The sequence below is a fragment of the Astyanax mexicanus genome, chromosome 3 (assembly GCF_023375975.1).
Source record: "Astyanax mexicanus isolate ESR-SI-001 chromosome 3, AstMex3_surface, whole genome shotgun sequence".
NCBI lineage: Eukaryota > Metazoa > Chordata > Actinopteri > Characiformes > Acestrorhamphidae > Astyanax > Astyanax mexicanus.
This window is the reverse complement of record NC_064410.1, coordinates 6,710,116-6,737,500: the sequence shown is the minus strand read 5'-3', so window position 1 is coordinate 6,737,500 and position 27,385 is coordinate 6,710,116. Positions and strand designations below refer to the sequence as shown.

The window sequence follows — 27,385 nt, the reverse complement described above, 5'->3', positions numbered from 1 at the left end:
ACTCTCACTTTGAGTAGGGACAATAATATCTATACCTAAAAAAAAGTATTACCTTAGCCACAGCCAGAATACGATCCATTATAGTCTCTCTGTTCATTCCAGACTCAGAGTTCTGATGGCCGCCCAGGCGGGAGAGGTCAAACGGGATGAGGCACGTCATGGAGAGCCAGAGCAGAAGCATGTACCGGGTTTCCCACGTCTGTGGAAAGACAGATAAATGTATCAGGCACACCGCTAAATTGAGAGTGGAACCACAACTCTTAACCAAATTACACTCACCGTATGTAAGGGCTGCAATGATTAGTCCACATAATCAACAACACAGACTGTAAAGATCTGTCGACACGTCATTAATGTGTGACGGATGGATTTCTTTTCCTTCCAATGAGGTATGGAGCTACAGGGGTTGGACAATGAAACTGAAACACCTGGTTTTAGACCATAATAACTTATTGTGGTGACGGACAGTTCTGGTGGAAACAGGAGAGTTGAGGTGCACATTGAATTCTGCCGTGACTTGATCAGCCGTGGTTTTATGTTTTTTGGATACAATCCGGGTTAGCACCCGAACATCCCTTTCAGACAGCTTCCTCTTACAGCATCCACAGTTAATCCTGTTGGATGTGGTTGGTCCTTCTTGGTGGTATGCTGACATTACCCTGGATACCGTGGCTCTTGATACATCACAAAGACTTGCTGTCTTGGTCACAGATGCGCCAGCAGCAAGACGTGCACCAACAATTTGTCCTCTTTTGAACTCTGGTTTGTCACCCATAATGTTGTGTGCATTGCAATATTTTGATCAAAACTGTGCTCTTACCCTGCTAATTGAACCTTCACACTCTGCTCTTACTGGTGCAATAATGTGCAATTAATAAAGATTGATCACCAGGCCAATTTAGCCATGAAACCTCCCACACTAAAATGACAGATGTTTTAGTTTCATTGTCCAACTCCTGTATTTATATAAAGTAAAAAAGAGGCATGGCGAAAAGTATACCCTCAATTTAGACCCAGTCCTCACACAGCCAGAAGCCTCCTACAATGTCTAGCTACATCTATGAAATCTCACCTCAGGGTCCGATGGATCCTGCCTGCACAACAGATCCAGAACCGGCTGCATATCCGCCACCTCATGAGGCAAGAGCTGCATAAAGATCTTGTAGCCTCTGACCTGTAAGAACATCATGTATGATGAATGTTAAACATTTGCAAAGCTGTTAAATTTGACTTAATAAAAAAAACTCAATGAAAAAAAAAAAAGATCTTGCCTTTGAGATGATGTAGAGAAATTTAAACGCTAGATGAACCAGCAGAGGGGGAGATTTCTCGTTCCGGATGAGCTCCAGCAGCATGTTCAGCATCCACTCTGAGAAGAGTTAGCATTAGCATTAGTCAATATCAGTGTGGCATCTCATAGAATGACCTCACATCATCATCATATTATGTGTGGTTTGTCATGTGTGAGTTAGTTTGAGTTCCTTACCTAAGTGAGGATCTAGAAGATGTGGTTGCTCCTGATAGCGGTCCATGATAACTGGAGTGAAACAGAAGATTTTGCTTAGTTTTAACAGTGAAAAAGTATTATTTTATTTTGCATTTTTGTCATACTTAGATTTTTTAGATTATCAAACAAACTTTAATAGCAGATAAAAATATAACCTGAGCCATTATAAAAAAATACTTTTAAAATGATGATTTAATTTTTAATGAAAAAAAAAAACCCTATCCAAACCAATCTAGCCCTTTGTGAAAAAGTGCTTAATTGTGATAATCACACTTTTTGGAAAGCTAAGTTCAATTTCATTACTAACCACAACCAGGCCTGATTACTGCCAGACCTGCAGAATCAAGAAATCACTTAAATAGAACCTGTCTGACAACATGAAGCAGATAAAAGATCTCAAAAACCAACAGATTATACCCTAAACTGAAAAAAAAAAATCAAAAACAGATGGGAAAACAAAGTCATTGATCATCTCTCGGTATGGAAAAGGTTACAACGTAATTTCTAAAGCTTTGGGACTCTAGAGAACCACAATGAGAGCTATTATTTACAAATGGAGAAAATACGGAACACTGGTGAACCGAAATTACTCCAAAAGGGCATGAACAACTCATCCAGGAGGTCACAAAAGAACCCGGAACAACATTCAAAGAACTGTACGTCTCACTCGCCTCAGTTAAGCTCAGTGTTAATGATTCAATAATAATAAAGAGAACAGTGTAAAGAACAGGGATGATAATAAAGTATGCAGAGAAACAGAAGGACTATAGTTTGTAATTCTAGAACAACAATTTAATGCTACTTTAGGCTCACTGAAGATCATAAAAAATGGATAATGGATAATGTGTAGAGTGTCTTACAGCCTTTGCCATAGCCAAGAAAACCATTCTTAAGCATTGGAAGAGCAGAAACTCTATAAATATCATGCACTGAAAATATTATTGAAAAAAAAAAGAAAAAAAAAAGAATGTTGATTATATTTGGAGTTTTTAAGGGTTATGTTAGCATCAGGGCTTATTTTTATTACAGTGTATGTACCTTTGAAAGATGAGGCTAGTGATGTAAACATAGCCCAATCTTTTCATTCATCTCTATTTTCCATTTCTCATAGTCCATATGCTCAATGTTGTCACTAAAACTTATCTACTGGTGCTCAGGAGAAAAATGTTTGATGGTTAGGGTCAGTTTCACAGACAGACATTAAGCAGTGTAGTCTCTAGTCTTGCATGACATAGTAATTTAAATGAAGATTTTTCAAGTTTATAAGACCATCAAGATGCACCTTCTTGATAGCCTTTCTTATGCTCAAGAATTTTAAAATAATTTTTATTCAAGCAATGAGATGTGTTCAAGCCTGGTTAGAGCAAAACATGGAACATCTGTTGGTTCTTGAACTGTTATAAAAAAAAAAGGGTTCTATATTATATATGGAGCTCCACTCCATTCGAAGGCCCACTCCCATTTCACCTCTTGCCACTACCACTTAGCCCTACCCCTCTGTTTTGTGTGTGTTTGGGCTACATGGCCCTTCAAACTGAATTATTTTAGAGGAACTGCCAAGATAGCAGCATAAACAACCAAAGATACCACTAATGTAAGTATTTTCCTTAATTAAAAAATGTGAGAACCACTAGATTATTGTAGTTTAATGCATATTTTCAATGTTATATGGCCATTTTCTTTATAACAAGCATTTTTTTAAAAATCGCTAGTAGTTTGTCTCACTAGCTAGTTAGCTAACGAGCTAACCATTGCAGTTCCACCTTAAACTGTGCAACAATAGGCAGAGGCTGCAGCATTAAAGGAAAAATAAAATACAGTACAAGCTTAAAAAAACAATAATTTTAAGGACAATAATAGTTATTTCTGCACCACCTACACTTAACTAGTTAGCCAGCAGCTAGTTTGCTACATTCACACTCAAAACAAGGGTTAGGGGTACAAATCAGTAATGGGATTGGGCCCAAGCGTGCAACACAGCTAACACTCCTGGTAATTGATTGATATGTTGGAGCAGGTGAGTGTAATTAAATGGAGGTAAATCATTAACTCTGATGAATTTTTCACTTCAAGACTTGAGCTGAAGAGCCAAAATGTCTCAAATTAAAATTTAAACAAGATTGAGAGAAGGTCAGACCAAATAAGACTTAAGATAGAAGCAATTAAAGGGCCTCCCCATAATGTTAGTTCCAACGAGTCTAGCTATAGCTCCAACACTTACCAACCCACCACACCTGATCCAGCTAACGATGTCCTTGGATCAGGTGTCTCCAACATTTGGGGATAAAGCCAGAGAAAAAAACTCACCCACAAACTTTTCTCTTGCAGTCTCCCTGGTCACAAGGTTCTCGTGTAGTTCTGGCAGACTAGCCAGGAGGGCCTTGACCTCCTCACTCTCGCTGAAGCCAGCCAGCAAGCTCGCGTTTGCGATGACTTCCATCTCTCCTTCATCTCCACCAGAGCCGTTGCCGTTCACCTTACCCATTGGTGCCATTATCTGCCTGCAAACAGATATTAAACTCTCCATTAGGTAAGCACGCTAACTGCACAATGACAATGTGGGTTTTTAGCTATGAAAATAGCTCTTGACACTGTTACAGTGCCCTCCATAATTATTGGCACCCCTGGTTAAGATGTGTTCTTTAGCTTCTCATAAATTGAGTTTTGTTCAAAATAATATAGGACCACGATGGGAAAAAAAAAGTAAAGTCCAACCTTTAACTCAAGTCAATTTTAAGGGGGAAATAAAATGCCTGACTAAGAAATAATTATTCTTCATAAAATCACCTGTTCCACAATTATTGGCACCCCTAACAATTCTTAGGAAATAAATGTAATAAAAGTATTTCTGTCACTTCTACAGTAGTTTACGAAGTTGATCAGAGTATGTAGGAACATTTAATTAGTAATTCACAACTTCCTGTTTCCCTGGGGTATAAATATGACGTGACACAGAGGCCATTTATCTTCAACATGGGAAAGACAAAGGAAACATACCAGGCAGATGTGTGTTGACCTTCACAAGTCAGGCAATGGCTACAAGAAAATCGCTACTCGCCTACACCTGTCCATATCTACTGTCAGAGGAATTATTAAGAAGTTTAAAACAACTGGAACAGTGGTAAACAAGCCTGGACGAGGACGCAAGTTTATTTTGCCACCACGCACAGTGAGGAGGATGATAAGAGAAATAAAAAGTTCTCCAAAGCTCACTGTTACAGAATTGCAACAAATGGTAGCTTCTTGGGGTCACAAAGTCTCCAAAACAACCATCAGGCGCTATCTACATGCCAACAAGCTGTTTGGGAGGCATGCACGGAAGAAACCATTTCTCACTCACAATCATAAACGCAAACGTTTGGAGTTTGCTAAGCGGTACTATGACTTCAACTGGGACCGTGTGCTTTGGTCAGATGAAACAAAGATAGAGCTTTTTGGCAACAAATGCTCTAAGTGGGTCTGGCGTAACACAAGAGCTGAGTATGCAGAAAAGCACCCCATGCCCACTGTGAAATACGGCGGGGGATCAGTGATGCTGTGGGCCTGTTTCTCTTCTAAAGGCCCTGGGAACCTTGTTAGGGTGCATGGCATCATGAATGCTCTAAAATACCAGGACATTTTAAAACAAAATCTGGTGGCTTCTGCCCGAAAGCTGAAGATGGGTCGTCACTGGGTCTTTCAGCAAGATAATGACCCTAAACATGTGGCCAAATCTACACAGAAATGGTTCACCGCACACAGAATCAAGCTCCTCCCATGGCCATCTCAGTCCCCAGACCTCAACCCCATTGAAAACCTGTGGGGTGAGCTGAAGAGGAGAGTGCAGAGGAGAGGACCCAGGTCGTTGGATGATTTAGAGAGAATGTGCAAAGAGGAATGGTCAAAGATCCCTCTTTCTGTATTCTCCCATCTTGTGAAACATTACAGGAGAAGATTAGGTGCTGTTTTGTTGGCAAAAGGGAGTTGTGCAAAGTATTAACATCAGGGGTGCTAATAATTGTGGCACACATGATTTGATGTTAAATAATTATTTCTTAATGTGGGATTTTTTTTCCTACTGAATAAATTCACTTGAGTTAAAGGTTGTATTTTACTCTTTTTTTTTTCCATCGTGGTCCTATATTATTTTGAACAAAACTCAATTTATGAGAAGCTAAAGAACACATCTTAACCAGGGGTGCCAATAATTATGGAGGGCACTGTAATTATGACATTACCACTCATGAAGCTAAATGTGAGGTCTGTAGTACTGATGCTACAGACATTTGTGATGGTCTGTATAGCAAACTATTGGTTAGAATGTATGTTTGTCTGTACTTGTGACCCTAAAATCCCCTAGTCATGTTTTTTTTTTTTGTCCATATACCAACAGAAGTGTGTGTAGGATAGAGCAACAGCTTGCTCTAAAATGAATTCGGTGTATATAAAAAGAAAAAAAAAAACGAGCATTGATGTTATTCCACACAGATTAATCTCATGAAAACTGTTTATTTGGGTAAGTAAGGTGCTTCTGTTCATTTACACTAAGGCTGGGTGCAGCAGCATTAGCACCTAACTGCTAAAGCTTAAAGATAGTAACTAAACACCTATCGGAAAACAAAAGAGAAAAAAAGGCATCTAGTTACTCTATTTGTCTCAGTCCACCTTAAATAATGCAGCTACAGTTCGCTCATCCGCACGAGCGCTTGAATAAGGCTGATGGAACTACATGGAATTTAAGGTGGAATGGAAGAGATACTGCCAAACTAGCTAGCTAGCTAACTAACTAACTGCTTTAATCTTAAACGCAGTTTAATCTTAAACCGCGTGTATTAGTGGCTTGTATATAATATTTTCTTAAACGAAAGGCGTGACTCACCTCTCCTTAAGGTGGTATTCCTGCTGTTTGACGCTAAGCGCAGTTTAAAGCGTTTTTTGAGACCAAGCGTTCACACAGTGCAGGAGCTCCAGAGTAAAAGCTGCAGTTCTGGGTGTGACGAGCTTCTTTCAGCCTCTTCTAAACCTTTATATCAGCCCCTCACCACCGCCGCCGCTCATAGTGTGTAGGTTATAAGAGACCTGTTCAATGTGTCCGCAGCGTATAATCTGATCTGTACTCAATTAAACTGAGAGCAGCTTCACTTTTATATAAATAATAACAGAAGATGATCAGACTCAGAGTGACGCAGTCTCCATGCTTTCCTACGGAACGCGAGACGGGACATACCGTGCAGCACGGGAAAGGCGTTTCGCTTTCTCCGCACATACTGAATACTGCACCGTCAGGAGTGGAGATAAACTGAATTAGGGTAATTTATTATCAGCCCCACTTCTGGACTGCACTGCAGTTAGCAGGGTTGCCAGGTCCAACAAAAATATCCATCCCAAAGTCAGTCTAAATTTTATTCCCATTCGGAACGACCATGTATGTGTTTTCTCAGACGTCCTCTGAGAAAATTTCAGGCTGAATTGCCTTGTTTTTTTTCTGTGTGAAGGTAATTTTAGTCCTGTCTGGACTGACATCTCTGAGTTTAGTCAGCTTGCGTTTAATAAAATAGCTATTTGTCCACTCCCATGCTCTGTAATAACACTTTAGGTGCACACAACAGCAAGTGGAAATGGAGGAGCTACTGAACGTGATGTCATGTGACTGAGAAGGCCAAAAAAACTCAAGGTCCTCCTTTTTTTTCAATTGCAGTCCAGATGGAAGAGTATTATCACTGAGCAGAAGTGTGAAGTTTTTCACAGACTTCCCCTGAGAATAATAATATTGAGGTACAGCGAGGCAGTGTGAGGTAGAATGAGGTATGGCAGTGAGTAAGAGGTCATGTGAAGTAGAGCAAATAAAAACAAGGTATATTTGAGGTACAGCGAATTAGAGAATAGGTAGTGTGAGGCAGAGCGAGTAAAGTGGGCTACACTGAGGTAGAGCAGAAGTAAAGTGAGGAAGTGAGGCAGAGTGAGGTACAGTGAGGTAGCGTGAGGTACAGCAAGTAAGAGCAAGGTAGAATGAGGTACAGAAGGTAAGAGCAGAGCAGAGGTATTGAGAGAGGTAGTATGAGCATCTTGGGGCATGTAAGAATGAGGTAAATTAAGGTATAGTAAGTTAGTGAGGTACAGCAAGATAAGGCAGAGTTAACTTGATGGACAGGTAGTGCGAGGTCGGGTACAGCGAGGTAGAGCAAAGGTAAAGTGAGTTACAGAATGGAAGAGTGAGGTAGCGCAATAAGAACAAGGTGCATTGAGGTACAGCAAGGTAGACTGAGGTACAGTTAGAGAGTAGTGTGAGGTAGAGCGAGTAAGAACAAGGTACATTGAGGTACAGTGAGGTAGACTGAGGTACATTGAGTAAGAGTGAGTTACAGCAAGTTAGAGCAGAGGAAGAGAGAAGTAGTGAGGTAGAGTGAGGTACAGAAGAGGCAGAGTGAGGTAGAGCGAGTAAGAGCAGAGGTAGAGTGAGTAAGAACAAGGTACAGCAAGGTAGACTGAGGTACGTTGAGTAAGAGTGAGGTACTGCAAGTTAGAGCAGAGGTAGAGTGAGGAAGAGAGACGTAGTGTAGTAGAGTAAGAAAGTGAAGAAGTACAGGTTTTATGGTGTTGCTACGGTATTAAATGGTGATTGCTATGGTATAGAGTGTGGATGTATATTTGCAGTTGTGGTATTTCATAGAGGCTGCTGTGGTTTTGCTAAATTGTCCCTAGATGGTTGCTATAGTATTTTATGGGGTTGCTAAGGTGTTGATCAGTGGTTGCTAGGTAATTTTAGTTTTGCCAAATTATTGCTAAGTGGGATTTGTGGCATTACTAAGGTATTCCAAGGTGATTGCTTTGATATACCAGATGGTTGCTAGGGTGTTATGCAGTTATGGTTTTCAAGTGGCTGCTATGGACGTTGCTGTGGAATTGTAAGTGTATTGCAATGCTCAGTAGTTGAACAAGTTTATAGTTTATGCTGCATAATCAACCACAAATAAACACACACAGGTTTCAGAGCTGACCTTTATTAACTTGCATAAACTTCCACACAAGTCCACTCTGAGATTAAGACTTTTCTGTTAAACCAGAGAAAAACTGGATTCCATGAGGAACTGAGGAAATGAATACATGCCTGATGTTTAGTCCACTACACAGTAGGGTCAGGGTTAATAAGGTGCTTTACACTCTCTCACACACACTAATGATTAATGCTTAAGTTCAACCTTTAAGGTTTTGTATTGGAGTCATTTTTCAGTCATTGAGAGTTGATGGAATGTCAGGACAGGAATGGAAAGTGTGCTTTTTGGAATTATGTTCTTCTGTTTTCTGAAAATTCAAGTCACATCAATTTAGACTTTTTTTTTAAAGCTACAGCACTGTGCAAAAGCCTTAAACACTTTTTTTTAATGTTTATTATTTTTTTAAAGGATTTTCTCCTCAGCCCAAATATGGAAGTTTGACTAAGAGGCTAAACATTGTGAATTTAATTATTTATAATAAAACACCAGCCATACATTTAGGCACATTCTCATTCAATGTTTTTTATGTTTTTTCTACATTATAAATTAATACTGAAGTCATTCAGACTATTAAAAACACATAAGGAATCATGTAGTAACTTAAAAGTGTTAAACAAACCAAAATACTTAATTTCATTTCAAAATTTTCATTTTATCAATTTTCATTTTATCGATTCAATTTTAATCCTATATAACTTATAAACTGGGCCTGGGCTGTGATTTTAAATCACATTTGCATAACACGGGCAGCCAATCAAGATGAAAGACATTTACACATCAGTCTTACTATATCTATAAAAGGCTAGAAAATGGCCATGTGGGATTACTTTTGGTATTCTTACAAAAACTCAACCTATAATAAATATTCTTTGATATATTTATAATATATTACATATTAATATCATTTAATTAATATCAATTAATATCAATTTGTTTGATACACTGTTTTTGTATTTCTCTTGTTGAACAGTAAAACCGTGGCTAGTTATTTTCTCAGATAGTTAAAGACTTTTGCACAGTACTGTATGTTATATTCTCTGTTTAATTTAATTATTTTCCTTCACTTTTGTAAATGAACATGACGAGTCTAAATGTACAGACAGTTAAGACTGTAGTTGTCAGTGAAGCAGATGGAATCTCATGCTGTCAGCTTGGCGGTTTAAAACTGTTACACACTGTATGATCTGGCATGCAGCCTCAGAAACCTGCAGTTAGAAGTAAATGTTCTTGTTAACACTGCATCTGTTTCCTTAAAGACCCAGTGGACACCAGGGCTAAACTGTGTGTGGAAACTTAGTGGTGTTCTCCTGCTCATATGGTTATTTAAAAAAAAAAAAAAAAAAAAATCAGATGCTGCTCAAAGCAACAAGTCAAAGTGACACATCTGCTGGACATTTCTCCAAAAATTCACCACATGTCTAGAGCAATCAGAAATTAGGAGAGCAGCCAGCCAGGAAAGCATCAGCACCACCACAGACTGTTAAACCTAATTTATACTTCTGTGTCGAATCAAGAGTTTATAGCATAGCCTGGGTAAGTGACATAGGCTTTTGTACATGTTTGCATCTGTGCATTGTTGTGTGTGTGTGCGTCTGTGTCTGTGTGTCTGTGTGTGTGTCTGTGTGTGTAGACATCCACGTTGCTCTACAGTAGGGCTGCATGATATTGGAAAAATTTTTCATTGCAATTGTTCTTTTTTCGGCGATATGTCACGATACAGCCCCGCCCCCACCCGCGCACTGTCTCGCATCAGGACTGATCAAGAGCTGAGTCAGCACCGAGCACTCAAAACCCGAGGCATCTGCCCTTTTAATCAGGCATTTAAATGGCTTTTTAAAAAATGTAAATAAAGAGGGTTTTTCTGGGATAAAAAGCGTGAATTCAGCTGTAACTGGAAATATTTGCACCGCAAAATTGTGCTGGCCTAATGGGGCACAGCTTTCAACACGTGCTCACATTTACAAGCATGTGCCCAACCATGTTGATGGAGGCCATGCGGTTACCTCGTGTTTACTTCTGCTCCCCCTCACGCTTCTCAGGCAGCAGCAGTCTGTCACACACACAAACACAGAGACAGCGCTGTGTATCTACTTCTTGTGTCAAGGAGAAGTTACATTGCACGTCCTGCGATGTGACTATTGCGCATGGGCACATCACAATGACTATGCTTAAACGATATATTGTGCAGCCCTACTCTGCAGATAAGGTGGGAATTCAGTGCTCAGTTGACCAATTGCTGCAGTCAGCTTTGCTGCTATGCATAGTAACATTTGTATTTTAAAAAAAAAATGGTCCAACAGTTAACAAAGTGGAACCTTCACACTGACTCTGATGCGTTTTTGCCTTCTGTGCTAAACATGCCATAGCTCTCATAGTAATAGCAAATTGTGGAATGCCTTGTGATCCCCACCCCTGTTTATCATAATACGCTCTTCACAGTAACCGTGATTCTGCAATACTGAGATACTTAATATATCACAAGACAACTCTCTACAATACTTTATGGCATCTGTTTTACTAAAAAGGATAAAATACTACTAAATAATCAAATGTATTGGTGTCAGTTTCACAGAATTTGACAACCAATATTCTTCACCACAGGTTTACCTTATTTCTTTGATTGAATGGAGCTGCTCGTCCATGGAAAACCTTCCCATGAAGCTCTCTGCGCTCTAATGTTCTTGAGCTAATCAGAAGCTACATGATGTTTTAAGGTCTGTAGGTCTGTAGTGACTGACTGTAGAAAGCTGGTGACCTCTACACTTGGAGTAATGAAGCTGTGAATTTAGTAAGTCAAATTAAGGAGTTTAGAGCATCTATATTTAAATCAAAAAACATATAATATATTGATCTTTTAATATTGTCTCCTATCCCTACTCATGAATGTATATAGATTTAGATTATCCATCTGCTTATCCATATAACTTTTTTTTTTTTGGAGCTTTTCTATACGTTATGTTTGACAAATGTCTATTCATTCCTATTCCTATGATTGTGTTTAATTTGCCAAAATGTAATTTCTAGTCTGAACTGTGTGGTTCTAATCATGAAAAAGACTTGCTAGATTTGCCAGCATGCTAACCAGCCATGCTGATACACACCCACACGACACCTAGAGAGAAAATATCGATGTTGTATTGTATCTAAATCTTTTGTTTTCTGATTGATGTACTGATTTTCACAAACTCAGTGTTGCTTTTTAATGACAATTTTACCTGTAGTTTATATATAGCAGCGACTAGATAGTCGTTAAAATCACTGGTAAGATTCAAGGAGCTTCATGGAATGAGTTTCCATGGCTAAGCAGCTCCATCCAAGCCTTACATCACCAAAAGCAATTCAAGTGATAATGGAAAGTGTATACTTTTGTCAGTATATTATATTTGGGGGAAACTTGTCACCTGCCATTGTTATTGCAGCCAATGCATTAACAGTTTTGTGGCTAGGCATAAGAAATGCATAGACTATAGTGTAGATTTGACACAGAAGCATAAATTAGCTTTAGAGTAAACTGCTGAATAATTAAGACATATCTATTTTGAAAGATCTTTCATGATCCTCAGGGATGAGCCCCTGTAGCTACTGCCAAAGTGGTTCCAGTGGTTAAGGTAGTGGAAGAGCTGGTAGAGCTGAATCCTCTTCTCAAATCCTGGAGCTTTTGGGATCTTCTCATGGTAGGCGTTGTAGAACTGTTTCCCGAAGCCGCCGAACATTCCCGCGATGCCAAGCTCGTATTCTGAATGGCCGTAAAACGAGGCCGGGTCGAAGATGATTGGGCCATCAGAATACTCGGCCACGTTACCACTCCACAGGTCTCCGTGAAGCAGCGCTGGCTCCACCTTGATGCCAGCAAACAGCTGGGGGAGCTTTATCTGGACAGACAATAGAGAAAAAAATTAAACGTGCTAAATGTGCAGTAAATCACTTTCTACCTTTTTATAACCAATACATACTGTGTTGACTAGAGCCAGAGGCTTTACCTGAAGACTGGCCCATAGTTCCCGGGCTTCTCTGTCGCCGTATGACTTTTCAACTAAGCTAAGCTGGTGCTGAAGCCTTTGCTGGGCGTAAAACGACACCCAATCAGACTGCCAGTCATTTACCTGTAGAGATACAGACAAGTGTGATATACAGTATATGGTTTAAGGCTATGGTTCAATGGTTGACTAGTTTTCCACAAGTACCTGAGGGAGGTAGCCACAGCATGTTGTGGTGTCGAACCCAAACTGCTCAACGATTGGAACTTCAGATTGGCCTTTTCCTACAAAACAGAGCAGAAACACAGTTTTCTTAGTAAACAGGCTCAAAAAATTAGAATATCATTGAAAAGTTAAAAATGTGAACCTCATATTTTATAGATATATTACACACAGAGTGATCTATTTTAAGCATTTATTTCTTTTATTGTTGATGATTATGGCTTACAGCCAATAAAAACCCCAAATCAGTGGCTCAGAAAATCAGAATATTATATAAGACCAACTGGTACTCTTGGCAGTACTGTGGGCAGTGTGCCAAGTCCTGCTGGAAAATGAAATCCGCATCTCCATAAAAGTTTTCAGCAGAGGGAAGCATGAAGTGCTGTAAGATTTTAAAGCAAAACACTGCACTGACTTTGAACTTGATCTTGTTCTGTTGAAACAGGTGTTTTAACCCCTTCCCAGGCCTTGGCACATATATGGGCCACAAGTGTAGACTATACAAATCCCCTTTTCTCTGCGGTGAAATTAGTTACATTTTTACTAATTTACATTCTCTCTATTCCACTTAATTTAAGATCAGTAACAGGAATAAACCCAAATTCTGCATGATTAAAAATAGGTATAAAAACTACACAACTGTAATAAAACAAAAGGTTTAAAGGACATACAATTTTTTTGTCCTCCAATTGTAGTCATAATATATTGACTGTTTGCAGATTTACTTCAGATTTGTAAAATATTTTCTATTACACTCACAATTAGGAATTTTGATAATGTTTCTTATGAAATATATTTAACTTTTTTTTAATTTAATGCTTGGATAGATATCCTAAAGATAGGCAGGTAATCAGGCTGAAATTTGAATAAAATGCGATATAATAATAAGAGGTTAAATCACCAATACTTTTAAGAGAGAATCTCTAGAGCAGCCACACCTGAGCCAAAGGTCAGAATTTCCAAAGCCAAGCATTGGCTGGAGGGGTTTAAAGCCCGCAGCATTGTCAAATAAAAAAAAACTTTTTTTACAGAGCATTACAGAGCATTGGATCTCCAAGACCAGGTTTCATGGACCATAAGGAGTTTGTGAACCTTCGCCAACAGTTCAAATGGAATCCAAACACTCTATTTACTATTGCTACAGTTTCTCTCTCTGTTTTACTGCAGAAAATGCAATGATAGTTCAGGTTCTATATAAAACAGTGCATTACTGTGGTGTCTTACCAACAGTCTGCTCAGCCTTGCTCTGTTTCTCTTTCAGTCTTTTATTATGAAGGTGCAGGTCAGCTAGCTGCTCCCCCAATCGAGCGGAGTACCTGTACATGGAAAATGTTTTACTGGCCTTGGTTGTATAGGGGTTGTTAAGGGCTAGAATCAATCCTAAATATTCTGGAGCACCTAGGTTTAAAACAATAGGAGATTATACCTGTTATAAACATGTTTCACATGTTCTGGTGCTCAAAACCTACCTATTCAGGGATCTCATGTCAACATGCTCCATAACGAACACAGATCCACCTCCTTCAAGAGCTATAACCTTCACAGGCTTTGGGACTTTGATTGTGTTTGTAGACTGGATGGCGTCCAAGCTCGCTTTCTCTCCATCAAACATTTTTCTAGCCTAAGGAAGAAAGAAAAAGTGAATAAATTGGTGCAGATATGCAACACAAAATGGGAATAATTGGGGGATAGTAATATACAGTATAATATAAAGTATTTAGTCAGCCACTAATGGTGCAAGTTCTCCTACTTGGACAGAGACTGGAGCATTGTTAGCATTAGCCGCTAACCGCCCTAAGCACTAATCTCTTTCGACGTTCAGAGGTCATATTATCGGCGACTGTAGCCTGCTGCTAACCCCGGCTAGCACAGCTGGAGCAGCATTAACATTACCTGCTAACTGTGCTAAGCACTAGCTCTTTTGCCGTTCAGAGGTGAGTATTATGGGCCTGTAGCCTGCTGCTAACCCTGGCTAGCACTGCTGGAGCAGCATTAACATTACCTGCTAACCACACTAAGCGCTAGCTCCTTAACCCATTCAGAGGTGAGTATATCGGGCTGTAGTCTGTGTGTTTACTGTGTTAAAACAAGCAACGTGGGACGAACCTTTAGCTGATATCGCCTTGGCTTACCAGAACACTCAGGGTTCCTCAGTATAGTGCTGTCAGACGGCATTAGCCACTAACCGCTAATTGACACCTGCTGAGTTAGAAGAAAAACATGGTGACACCTTTGTTCCTTACTAGTGTCACCGCATAATGCGCCTTATAACCAACCCAGTGCGTCTTATGTATTAAAAAAATAGACCAGAAAATAAATGTTCATTAATGGTGCGTCTTATAGTGTGAAAAATATGGTACTATTTTTTTTCGTTTGTTGCTTTTGGGCAATGGTTATGCATGTTTTGGGTGCTTTCTTGCTGTAAAACTGTATACATTTGATTCAAATAATCAGTTTAATATCAAAAGGCAAAATAGAAATTAAATTTGATATATCCACAGGAACTTAAAAGATTTGAAAAATTATATTGTTCTTCCCAAAAATATAATTCATGTCACTCGAGGGTTAATGGCATTTTTATTCCCCTTATATTATTTTTATTTTTATAAGTAGTTTTAAAACTAGAACATTTACACTTTTACTAGAGTAAAATACTAAGTTGATACTTAAACGTTTACAGAAGTATTTTAAACCCTACTATCCATATAGTGACTCAGCATGTCCTGTATATTAGGGTATTTTTCCTGATCCACCTAACCAGCTCCATCTAAATCACCTGCATATCTGAAGTGGGTGTGTTTAACTCTAAGTTCCAGTTCCAGAAAATACAAATCCACCGCTGGATTTTGTTCCAGCTGTCTGGGCGACTCTGCTGCAGCTCGGCTAATAAAATCCTGGGGTGGATTTGTACTTTCTGGACGGTTCAATAGTGAGGAGGGTCTCTGGAAGCACCTCGCTCTTGCGGTTGATCTTGGCGAACACTCTGCCGGAGTCCGTGTCGTAACTCAGCCCGTCGCTGATGCAGCCTCCCCCGGAGTGCCCGGTGGCTCTCAGCGTGGAGGTGCCCAACTCCCGCTTCAGCTGCGCCTCCATACCGGCCCGCAGAGCGACCACAGCCCGGGGACCCGGCCGTACAGCACCTGACTGAGAGTAACTGAGAGTACAGTGTTTACAATCTGCTGCCGTTCACACTTCTCGGGTTATAGGAGCCACTTGTCAAAATAAAAGTCCCAAATCCCAATAATAATAAAAAAAAACAATGTGGAGAGGGTCAGTGTAACTAACTTTTATTAGTTTTATTTTGTGACAGACTGACAGGTGAAATATGGTATAAAACTATTCATTCATTCATTCATTCATTCATTCATTCATTCATTCATTCATTCATTGTTCATTCATGTATTTCATGTAATTCATGTATTTATTTATTTATATTTAATTTTGTATAGTAAAGAAGATCCATTTTCCAATTAAATGATTTTATTTCACTTACAGCGCGTTAATAAATTATTTGATAAATATATAAAATTATAATAAACTAATAAAAAATTGCCTTTTTTAACTGTTTTTTGCATTTTGTAACAAAAATCTGATGTTATAATCCAAAAACACAAATATAAAAATCTGAAATTCAAATGGTTATTAAGTATAAAACAAAAAGAATAAACCCCTTTACATTCCATTTTCTGATTATATATATATATATATATATTTTTTTTTTTTCCCCAGAGCTGTATATAATGTCCTTTTTAAGTAACATGTACCAATTTTAAGCAGGCCTGAAATTAAGAATTATACCACATGTACACACGTGTGTGGTTTATTTATTTATTTTTATTTATATTTATTTATACACAGAGATAATTAGACCTGTCACAATAACTTACGATTATATATTACCTCCAAAAGTATTGAAACAGTGTGGCCGATCTCATTATTTCTGCTTTAGACTGAAAACATTTGGCTTTGTTATTAAAAGATGAATATGAGCAAATATAACAACATTTTAGCTTTTATTTCCAGGTATTTGCATCTGGATCTGATACACAGTTCAGATCATGGTCTTCTGTCTCAAACCAACCATTTGTTTGTGAGCAGTGTGCAGGCCAGTCTAATCTACTGAAGATGCTCTTCGTGTAACAGTTGCGCTGTGTCACTTAATTACTCCAAAACACAATGCACAAATAAGCCTGATTTACAGCGTCCTGATTCTTGAAAAGTTTTATATGTATACCATCAATATGAGTGAGAATCCTGTAATCGTAGGAGAAGACATGTGTCTCCAAACCATCACTGATTGGTGGAAACTTCACACTAGACCTCGAGCAGTTTGGACGGTGTGTCTATCCACTCTTCCTCCAGACTCTGCTCCCTTGATTCACAAATGAAATGTAAAATTTACTGATGATCAGTGATGGTTTGGAGAGACATGTCTGTCATCTGCTGGTGTTGATCCACTGTGTTTTACACAGTCTGGCACACTGCCCAGACTGCCAAAAGTACCAATTGGTCTTATGTAACGTTCTAATTTTCTGAGACACTTTTCAATGATATTTTATGATGCATTAGTAGCCTATGTAATATATATATATATATATATATATATATATATATATATATATATATATATATATATATATATTATGTACTTTATGTTCTGCCCAGAGTGATGAACTGATTGATTTCTTAATTCTGTTTTTGATTCCATAGCATTCATTATATTTGTTATGACACGTAGAATACGAGTTATCTTGTTCTCGAGGCTGAACTTCTCTCTCACCTCAGCGTGACCAAACCCGAGGCCTTCTAAGTGATAAGCTGTGCTCGCTCCGACACTCATTGTATTTAAAAGTCACTGCAAAATTATTATCGACTTCGTAAAGTGCTCCCGGGGGATAATGAGTGATATTTAATTACAGGCTTTGAGATGTCCCTTCCATCCCGTTTTTCGCTTATCCTGATTATGACTGTGACACATGTGATTGAGTTGTGTGATTTTTTTTTTTCCAAGTAGTGGTTCTGCAGCATGCTAATCAGCGGAGAGCACAATTATGATCCGAGTGGTCCCGAGAGTGGCGTAATTAAACATGCTGACGGCTCACTCGGCTGCTTTCTTGTTGTTGGCCCGTGAAAGTGCACCGAGACGGGAGCAATGTTCAGACGTGGGGGGGGCAGGTGTCTGGTAAACAGGATCATCTCCTGTCACCGGGTTGTGGTATGTGGGCTTGTTGTTTTTTTTATGGGCGGGGATTCGTAGAGGGGTCAGCAGAAGACCTCACTCACTCACTTTCTCTGCACAAGTAAATGTTCTTATAAAGGAAGGTAATGAAGGTAAGTCAGTTCTTGTTTCGTTTTTAGATGTTGAATAAAGTAGAGGTTAATATATTAAGATTTTATTTCAATGTTATTTTTTCTTTAGTTTATAATTGCAGATTTTTTTTTATTTTTGATTGAAAGTACATTTAAAATTAATTTAAAATTTAAATGAACCTATATCATATTGGTATTGTATCAGTACTATATTTATATTGGCAGATAATTGCATTAAAGGTCTCATTCCATCGTTTTTTCATTCATTTTAATTTCATTCTAGTTGTGGTTTCCAAAATGAATGAATGAATGCCATGTGAGCTTTTTGATAGGGTAGGATTTTGGCTCTTGCTCATGAATATTTATACGTACAAACATATATCGCCTCTGATTGGCTAAGAGCACTGCAAGGCAGTGAGACAGAAAACAGTTAGAAACGTTTTAAAATAGATATTTTTACACTTATCAACTCTGCCTGTGGGCGGTCGTGAGCCGAGGTGGGCGAGGCCATGAATACTAATTCACGGGTTGATGTAGACACGATGCTTTTCCTGATCGACTCGTTTTTCTGAATATTTTCTTTTACTAGATACTTTACAAGCTATATGTAAATACAACATAAAAAAGCATTAGGTTGTGCTTTTGAGTGCTTGTGTGAACGTAAGTAGATTTAAGTGTGTTTTTTAAACATCATTTTTATTTTTTATTGTGTACACCTTAAAAACTCAGACAAAAACTACACTAAAGTGTACTTTAAGCAGTATTTAATGCCACTACATATATTGTCCTGAAATACATTTATGGAAATGCAGAGAAAGTATATTTTAATATGTACTTTTATAAAGCAAATTAACTAGAAAATGTATTTAATTTTTACCAAAATTAATTGTAACATACTTTATGTTGGTCAAGAGCTGGTTACCCAGTTAGCATATCCAGCATATTGACACCTCACTAAAATAAAAAAAAATAAGTTTTATTTTTTTAAATAAGCAGTGGTTAAAGAGCAATGGTTTATCATTTAGTCAAGTAATAGAACCAATCAGAAAAAAATCCCTTAATTAAATATAAGATTAAAAAGACAGAACATTTTAACAAGTTTTAACAGCCATAAACTGTAGAGCATTTCTAATTAGCTTTATGGGCTTTTGCTGACTAAAATGCAGACAAAATCGACTAAAAAACGACTATGCAATATTTTTTAGCTTTTGTTAATAAAAAGTAAATATTTATAGTATAGTAAAAATCTCATCTCTTTCCAATTAGGGGAAAAGCTCTAAATTGTAGCGATTTATTTTTTATTTTTATTTTTTATTGGGCATAATAAATTTGCTAAAGTAGCCATTATTCTAAAGTGATAAAATTAAAAGATCTGGTCAACTGAGGGTGTAGGCGAGCATTTGTCTGAGGTAAATAATTTACTATGAATATGTAAGCATCATGTTAAGTATACCCTGTTACAACAGACAGATCTTTAATAGACCATTCATGAAGATTCAAGGCCAAAGAGTAACCAAATGTCACCTTAACCATGGTCTGGATGTTACAGTTTAACTCCCTGCCAGCACTAAGTGCTGACAGTGTAGCATTAATGCTAGCGTATGCAAACCCTGCTAAACCTTTTCTATCTCAGTGACTTTCTGGAATTGTTTTTTTGGAACTGTTTTCTACAAATGACTGCTCCTTCCTTTCTGTTCACAGGCCTGGCGATGGCATCTGAACCTGGTCGTAGCTTCCCACGGCTGCTGCGGTTCATCGTTCTCTTGCTAGCCGCCCTGCTAGCAGGTTCCCTCTACTACACCCCTTCATTTCACTGCCCAGCCAAAAGACTACAGCCGGTCCAGACAGACCCCCTTCCTACCCTGGTGCTGGTTTGGCTCTGGCCTTTTAACAAGACGTTTGACCTCAACTTGTGTCAGTCCCGATTTAACGTAGAGGGCTGTCTGTTAACGGCGGATCGGAACCTGTACGATAAAGCCGACGCCGTCCTCGTCCACCACAGGGATATTGCTTTGGACTTGTCCAACTTGCCCAAATCTCCTCGGCCGCCTCACCAGAAGTGGATCTGGATGAATTCCGAGTCGCCGTCCAACACTGAATGGATCCCTGGCCTTGACAATCTGTTCAATGTCTCGTTAAGCTACCGCAAGGATGGGGATATCAGCTTGCCTTATGGGCGTGTGATTCCTCTCGAGAAGGAGCTGGAGGAGGATTACAAGCCCCCGGAAAAAGACAAAATTGTGTGCTGGATCGTTAGTAACTACAATCCAGACCACAAGCGAACGCATTACTACCAGGAGCTGCAGAAGTACATCCAGGTTAACATCTACGGGGACTACTTTGAGAGGCATGTTTCCGAGGAGGAATACCGTGAGATTGTCGCTAGTTGTAAATTTTACCTCTCCTTTGAGAACTCCGTGCACAAGGACTACATTACCGAGAAACTGTTCAACGCTCTTGCTTTGGGAGCCGTGCCAGTGGTCTTCGGCCCTTCAAGGAAGAACTACGAGCGCTTTGTTCCCAGCGATGCTTTCATCCATGTGGAGGACTTCACCTCTATGCGAGCTTTGGCGAAGCACCTCTACCGTGTGAATGACAATGAGGTACTTTACCACAGTTACTTCAGATGGAGGAGGCAGTTTGAAGCGGTGACTACTTCCTTTCCGGAGGAAAATGCTTGCCGCTCTTGCGAGTACGTGCAACGAAACAGGGAATACCAAGTGCTGACAGATCTCCATCAGTGGTTCTGGGATGGTAGTGAAAGACCAGGCATGCTGTCATTAATGTATAACACTCTTCAATGACCAAAGACTCTCCAAAGACAGTACACACATCCATCAAAATACTGTTGCAGAATTCTGATTCAGAAGAAAGATTACCATAACTGTATCAAGAGTTACCAGAAGAAAATAAGGATTAAAAAACTGGTGACACTTTATTTGGATGGTCCATTGTAGATGCATCATTGATGCTCCATTGACAAATCAACTAGCATTCATCTGCATGTCTCTATTGAGTTTCTATTAAATATAACTCTAAACCTAACTGTAATCCAAACTTTAATCTTAAAATTTTAGTTTAGGTTTAGATTTAAGATTTTTGATAATCAGTTACATTGACAGTTGAATGTTAGATGAATGTTAGTTAAGCATCTAGAAGGCATCTTCTACCAACCATCCAAATAAAGTGATACCAAAAAAAATTGATCTGGACATGGGTTTCCACACATGCCAGACATCTTGACATTGTAGAGTTGTAGAGGTTTCTAATGGTGCCCTGCGATGATCCATCCCATGCAGCTTGACCATTCTCACACAGTTCCTGCTTTTTTTGCAGCAGCAGAGATGGACTTTTGATGGAACATCCAATAGCATCCCGCAAAATGTATTCAGGAATAGGTCTGGTGACGTGGCTGGCCATGCCTTAACATTTGTATTTTCAAGGCTTCAAGCTTTTGAGATGGCAGCAGTGTGTGGACGAGCATTGTCCTGCTGGAATAGTGCACCTAATTGTGATTTTGAAAAAAGAAATGGTATGGTTGCAGGACCAGTTCACTGGTCTTCATTACTGGCACTTTGTTGGCCCAGTGTTGCGTTAATAAGGTCCTGCAAAACCAGTGGCTCTACCTTTTCTGAACATACATTCTGCTGCACTATTTCAACGGGGCAATGCTCTTAACTGTCCGATACTTCCTTTCCGGGTGCAACTGTTTGTTTTAATTAGTGTACATATACTTTATATGGTCTGACCTACATTTCACAGGTTTCTTGGGACTCTGTCAGTGGGAGAACAGCTCAGGAACTTTCCTATTGGATAAGAGAACTTTGGTCCAGGATGGTTGCTGTTGCCTATATAGGTAAAAGTAATGTGGGATATCCAAAAACAGGATGTTTCTAGTTTAATTTAGAAAAAAATGCCAGGATTCAATCTTATCCAATACGATAAAAGCATAGGAACATTCCCACTCAACAAGTAAGCTGTGATCCTAAGTTTGGGTTTGAGTTTGGTATTTTACTAGCTGAAATTCTTGGTAAAATTTCACAATGCAAGATATATCTCTATTGCTTAAAGGGTTAAGTCTAAAATTAAGTCAGGACTAGAAGTGTTTTTTAATCTTTTGTATACATTTGTCTGGTTAATTTTGGTTTCTGTCGGTATCACCTAACTGGGCCTTTTCACCCTTTTTTTGACATTGATTGGTTTGTAGAAGGACATGTGTCAGATGCAGGGTAAGGCAGTATGTTTTCAACTCAGAGTTCCATTTCCAGGTGTTGTGCTGAATTCTGCCTCACTGCCAGAATCAGAACCCATGCACATTCATCATTCAGCAAAATGATTGTGACCGATACTTCACAGATAAGAGTTAATCTACAGTTACAGTAGATACAGGAGTCACCAGCGTAATCTGATGTACACCTAATGCTGCATGACGCACTTGCTTGTTAAAGGGAAATCAGATTTTAGCACGACACCTCTGCTTGCTTTACTTTCATTGTTTCAGTGATGTTTCCTGAATTTGGTCCTGAAAAAGTCTGAACCCTTAAGAAACTTGTGTTCACAATGCAAATGAACTGAGTCATGACTCAGATTAAAACCAGTTTTTTTGTTTGGGACAAGTTTTGGTCGATTAGCCCTGCATTTTGGTTGGAACCAAAAAAAAAAGTCTGAATGAAAGCTTTCCAAGTATATCTTATTGGGAAACCACTTAGAAACATCCTAATTTTAAGATGCTTTTACACCTAATTTCTCTGTCTGGATTATTATTATTATTTTTTTTTTTTTACTTTTTTCGATTTTGTTTGATCCAAAGTAGCAGGTGAAAAAGGCGCCATAAACCATGATCTGGACTAAAGGACCAAATTATGGCGCAACCAAAAGAAGTGGTGTCAACCTGTTTGGATTGACCGAACCATGATTCAGTTTATTTGCAGTGTGGACACACTTTTGGACCAATTACAGAAACAAAGAACAAAAAGGTACAGAAATAAAATAATTCCAAGCCTAATCAACTATGATTGCTATGGTATAATTGGAAAGGCAACTCGCCGAACTAATAATATTCTGCCAACCAATCCCCTAAAACCCTAATAAACATCCCCATTGGTGTTAAGTTTCCTGGCAAACTGACAAATGCAAAGGCAAGGTAGGGTTTCTCAATTAGCTTAAAAGTGAGACATGTCTAGACCTTGTGATTAAGTTAAACATGGGTAAACATTGTGAGATACTGTGCATTGTGAAATGCAACCACCCTCCTCCTTCCTTTTCCCCTTCCTTGGGGAAATAAATCCACCTTAGGGAAATACCCCTGTGTAAACGGACAGGGGGTTGTTTAGGGGGATGTGTGGCGTAGAGATTGTAGCTGCCATTAATCACTTAGAAACTGACACAGTCTCCCGGGCTGGAGATATTATGTCCATTTTCTCCCTCATCACACGTAAAATGTTCACTTATTTATTTATTACTGTAAGCGTCTGGGTGTTTTTGCATCTGTCAGCTGAGAAATTTGGTGTGAGCTCGCATGTTTCTGCCAGGTGTGAGAGTCTTGCATCAGGTTGCCTCCCTGAAAGATGGATGCATGCTGAATGTTCTTGTTTAGGAGAACGAGTTGAAGATGATGATGATGATGATGATGATGATAACACTTTTTTTTTTTGCTACTGTCTTTTTAATAGAGCACTGTGTGGGATGGTCTATTCTAGCAAACGGATATCAGTTTGCAGGAGCCAAACTGGCACAAATAAATAACTGCAGATCAATAAATTAAAACAGAATTGTGTTTTTTTTTTTTCATCAATTTTATTGAGAGATTAATTATTATTAAAATAAAGCTACATTATTACTGGAGGATATGAAATACATTTACAGAAAATACAACTCATGAGAAGCAATTAATTTTTAATTTATCTTGTTTTCACAAATGGTGTCTTTTTGTTGATCACTGCTGAATAAAGTCAGATTATTGCATTTATTTATTATAATTTTATTTCTAATTTTCATTAAGCCAATTGTTCCACTGATTCTGCTGTTTATCCCCTATCACTAGTGATCCCACAACACAAGGAGGGGGACGACTAGCACATGCCTCTTTTTGAACACTGCAGAGTAGTAAAAAAAAAAAAAAGCGCAGTGACTGGGTTCCGATACATCAGCTCACAGGCGCCTTGTGCTGATCCACATCACCCTAGGTGTGATGTGAGGAGAGAGTGCCATCTACCCACCCACAGAGAAACAAGGCCAGTTGTGCTCTCTCAGGACTCTGGCAGCTGACGGCAAGCTGCATAACCAGGATTCAAATCAGCAATTTCCCAATCCTAGTGGCAGAGCTTTAGACTGCTGGATCATTTTGCGCACTAAGTGTTGCAATTGTACATGTTTTAATTGTACATTGTTTTTTTAATTGTTTTTAATCTTTATTTGATCGTATAAAAGTATAAAAAGTTGTTTCTGTTTGCTCAAATTCATTTAATTTATCAGTAAACATAATTGTTCTTACATTAAATTATGACGATAGATAGATAGATAGATAGATAGATAGATAGATAGATAGATAGATAGATAGATAGATAGATAGATAGATAGATAGATAGATAGATAGATAGAATTATTAAGTATTATGACGTGCCCTCTAGATCAAGAAAACCTCTAATGTGGTGCCATGGGTGCCCGTTTTAATCCCCCCCCCCCGACCACTGATGGATGACCTCCCTGATTTTGAACAAGATGCATTATGGGTATTGTAGTTTTCTATGTTATGTTTTTATGAACACGAATATACAACTTAAAATACTGAGTGAACGTTTTATTTAAACAAGAACAGAGCACCCCGCACCCCAGTCTTAGTCATCCAGAAGATCATCCAGCAGGTGGCGCCCTGACCCCACTCCTCGGCTCCTGTGCGCGTGCCCGCGGGGAATGTGTCCTTCATTACAGTTAAGCACAGCGCGCGGAACAGAGCGGGCTGCACGGAGCCAGTGAGGATCGAGGGCCCGGTGTGGACAGTGCGCGAGCCGCGGCGGTAATGTGAGGGTGGGCTCTGTGTGAGTGAGGTCCTCTAATGAGGCGCGAGAAGAAAACGAGAGAATAATGCAGTGGAGAGACTGAGGGTCCTGCAGGACCAGGGGGGCTTCATTACCCACCCCAAACACCACCCCCTGCCCCCTGTTTATCCCCCCAAAAAACTATGTCTTCCTGTCTTTTTCCTTTTCTCTTAATCTTTCTTTATTTCTTTTTTCTATTCTTTTTTGTCTATTCTCTCTCTCATTTTTCAATCTTTTGCTCCACTTTCCCTATTGCTGTTACTATTCTTTAGTTCTTTATCCCTCCATCCATCCCTCCCTCCCTTCATTCCTTCCTTCCCTCTATCTTTCTTTCTTTCTTTCTTTCTTTCTTTCTTTCTTTCTTTCTTTTATGTGTCCGCTCTTAATATTTCTTTTCCCTGTCCTTCTTTCTCTCACTCTTTTCTTTTACTTCTTTCTCCCTTCTGCCAATTGATTCTATCTTCCTTTCTCTTTCTCATCATTTGTTATCTGCCTTTTCTCTTTCCTTCTATACTGTATCTCGGGCCCTCTCTCTTTCTCTCTCTCACTTGATCTCTTTTTCCCCTCACACTTTCTTTTCTCTCTCTCTCTCATTCTATCAGTGTCATTCCTTGCTTTTTCCTTTCTCCCCCAGCTTTCTTTTTACATCCTGCGTGCTCTCACTTTCTTTTCCTCTTACTACTTTTTTTTACTTACACTGTCACTCATACTCACTCACTCACAAATTCACTCTCTCTTGCTCACTCTCGCTTACTCACATTCTCACTTTCACTCATCACACTTACACTCACTCAGACACTTCACTTACATACAGTGCATTTATTCTCGCTCTTTCACTCACTCACAATCTCACTCTCACTGACACTCAGACATTCACATACTCACAAACAAACATTCACTTTCACTATTTCACTCACTCAATTTCACAAACACTCATTTACACTCACTCAGACACTCACACACTCACACATTTGCTCTCGCTCTCTCAGACTCTCAGGCACTCACATACATACAGTATATTTACTCTCGCTCACACTCACAATCTCACTCTTACTGATGCTCACTTACACTCACTCAAACACTCACTCACTTACTCACATACAGTACATTCATTCTTTCACTTTTACTCACAATCTCACTCACACTTACTTACACTCATGCAGTCACTCACACTTATGCACAGTACATTTACTCTCGCTCATTCACACTTACACTGTTACTCACACTTTCACTCTCACTCACTCACAGCATCACTCAGACACTCACGCACTTACTCACATACATACAGTATATTCACTCTTGCTCACTCACATTCACACTCACACTTTCAGTCTTACTCTCGCTCTCTCACAATCTCACTCAGACACTCACGCACTTACTCACATACATACAGTATATTCACTCTTGGTTACTCACATTCACACTCACACTTTCAGTCTTACTCTCGCTCACTCACAATCTCACTCAGACACTCACACACTTACTCACATACATACAGTACATTCACTCTCGCTCACTCACATTCACACTCACACTTTCAGTCTTACTCTCGCTCTCTCACAATCTCACTCAGACACTCACGCACTTACTCACATACATACAGTATATTCACTCTTGCTCACTCACATTCACACTCACACTTTCAGTCTTACTCTCGCTCTCTCACAATCTCACTCAGACACTCACGCACTTACTCACATACATACAGTATATTCACTCTCGCTTACTCACATTCACACTCACACTTTCAGTCTTACTCTCGCTCACTCACAATCTCACTCAGACACTCACGCACTTACTCACATACATACAGTATATTCACTCTCACTCACTCACACTTATTCACACTCTCACTCACTTACACTCTCACTCACTCACTCAGACACTCACGCACTTACTCACATACATACAGGACATTCACTCTTGCTCACTCACATTCACAATCACACTTTCAGTCTTACTCTCGCTCTCTCACAATCTCACTCAGACACTCACGCACTTACTCACATACATACAGGACATTCACTCTTGCTCACTCACATTCACAATCACACTTTCAGTCTTACTCTCGCTCTCTCACAATCTCACTCAGACACTCACGCACTTACTCACAAACAGTATATTCACTCTCAATCACACTTATTCACACTCTCACTCACTTACACTCTCACTCACTCAGACACTCACGCACTTACTCACATACATACAGTATATTCACTCTTGCTCACTCACATTCACAATCACACTTTCAGTCTTACTCTCGCTCTCTCACAATCTCATTCAGACACTCACACACTTACTCACAAACAGTATATTCACTCTCACTCACTCACACTTATTCACACTCTCACTCACTTA

At 39.1% G+C, this 27,385-nt stretch overlaps 3 protein-coding genes and 1 long non-coding RNA gene across 7 annotated transcripts in view; 2 read left to right on the top strand and 2 right to left on the bottom strand.

Moving 5' to 3' along the window:
* The window catches only part of tbcd (tubulin folding cofactor D), a 73,730-nt gene extending 67,026 nt beyond the window's left edge, over nt 1-6,704 (bottom strand). The window contains exons 1-6 of the mRNA XM_049475753.1: nt 6,366-6,704; nt 3,815-4,008; nt 1,487-1,537; nt 1,272-1,369; nt 1,073-1,174; nt 53-199 (exon numbers count right to left, since the gene is read on the bottom strand). Coding sequence (XP_049331710.1) covers nt 53-199; nt 1,073-1,174; nt 1,272-1,369; nt 1,487-1,537; nt 3,815-4,001 — 585 coding nt within the window. The 5' untranslated portion in view covers nt 4,002-4,008; nt 6,366-6,704. The remainder of the gene's footprint in view (nt 1-52; nt 200-1,072; nt 1,175-1,271; nt 1,370-1,486; nt 1,538-3,814; nt 4,009-6,365) is intronic.
* LOC125799309 (uncharacterized) overlaps nt 1-27,385 on the top strand; it is a 637,314-nt gene that overhangs the window by 27,811 nt on the left and 582,118 nt on the right. The window lies entirely within an intron of this gene.
* Nucleotides 3,955-23,766, top strand: LOC103039268 (4-galactosyl-N-acetylglucosaminide 3-alpha-L-fucosyltransferase 9). 2 transcript variants are annotated; one of them, XM_022668064.2, is made up of 2 exons: nt 3,955-4,037; nt 19,692-23,766. In XM_022668064.2, the coding sequence occupies exon 2, from the start codon at nt 19,700-19,702 to the stop codon at nt 20,792-20,794; it is 1,095 nt and encodes a 364-aa protein (XP_022523785.2). In that variant the 5' UTR covers nt 3,955-4,037; nt 19,692-19,699; the 3' UTR covers nt 20,795-23,766. The 2 variants fall into 2 exon arrangements, with proteins under 2 accessions (XP_022523785.2, XP_007242639.3); XM_007242577.4 differs by lacking the exon at nt 3,955-4,037 and adding an exon at nt 17,950-18,011.
* On the bottom strand, nt 8,468-15,872 carry fn3krp (fructosamine 3 kinase related protein). 3 transcript variants are annotated; one of them, XM_022668065.2, is made up of 6 exons: nt 15,633-15,872; nt 14,150-14,301; nt 13,905-13,996; nt 12,666-12,742; nt 12,435-12,584; nt 8,468-12,353 (listed from the first exon to the last, which is right to left on the bottom strand). In XM_022668065.2, exons 1-6 carry the CDS (start codon nt 15,771-15,773, stop codon nt 12,015-12,017), a joined length of 951 nt encoding a protein of 316 aa, XP_022523786.2. In that variant the 5' UTR covers nt 15,774-15,872; the 3' UTR covers nt 8,468-12,014. The 3 variants fall into 3 exon arrangements, with proteins under 3 accessions (XP_022523786.2, XP_007228671.2, XP_049331717.1); XM_007228609.3 differs by having other exon boundaries at nt 12,462-12,584; XM_049475760.1 differs by lacking the exon at nt 15,633-15,872 and adding an exon at nt 14,787-15,075.

What these genes read in the sequence shown, in the direction of transcription:
- fn3krp (XM_022668065.2), bottom strand. Translation starts at nt 15,773, where the DNA reads ATGGAGGCGCAGCTGAAGCGGGAGTTGGGCACCTCCACGCTGAGAGCC. An exon ending in AGATCAACCGCAAGAGCGAG is followed by an intron (nt 14,302 to 15,632) that starts GTGCTTCCAGAG and finishes TTTCTTCCTTAG; the next exon opens with GCTAGAAAAATGTTTGATGG. An exon ending in GCTGTGGCTACCTCCCTCAG is followed by an intron (nt 12,585 to 12,665) that starts GTACTTGTGGAA and finishes GTATCTCTACAG; the next exon opens with GTAAATGACTGGCAGTCTGA.
- LOC103039268 (XM_022668064.2), top strand. Translation starts at nt 19,700, where the DNA reads ATGGCATCTGAACCTGGTCGTAGCTTCCCACGGCTGCTGCGGTTCATC.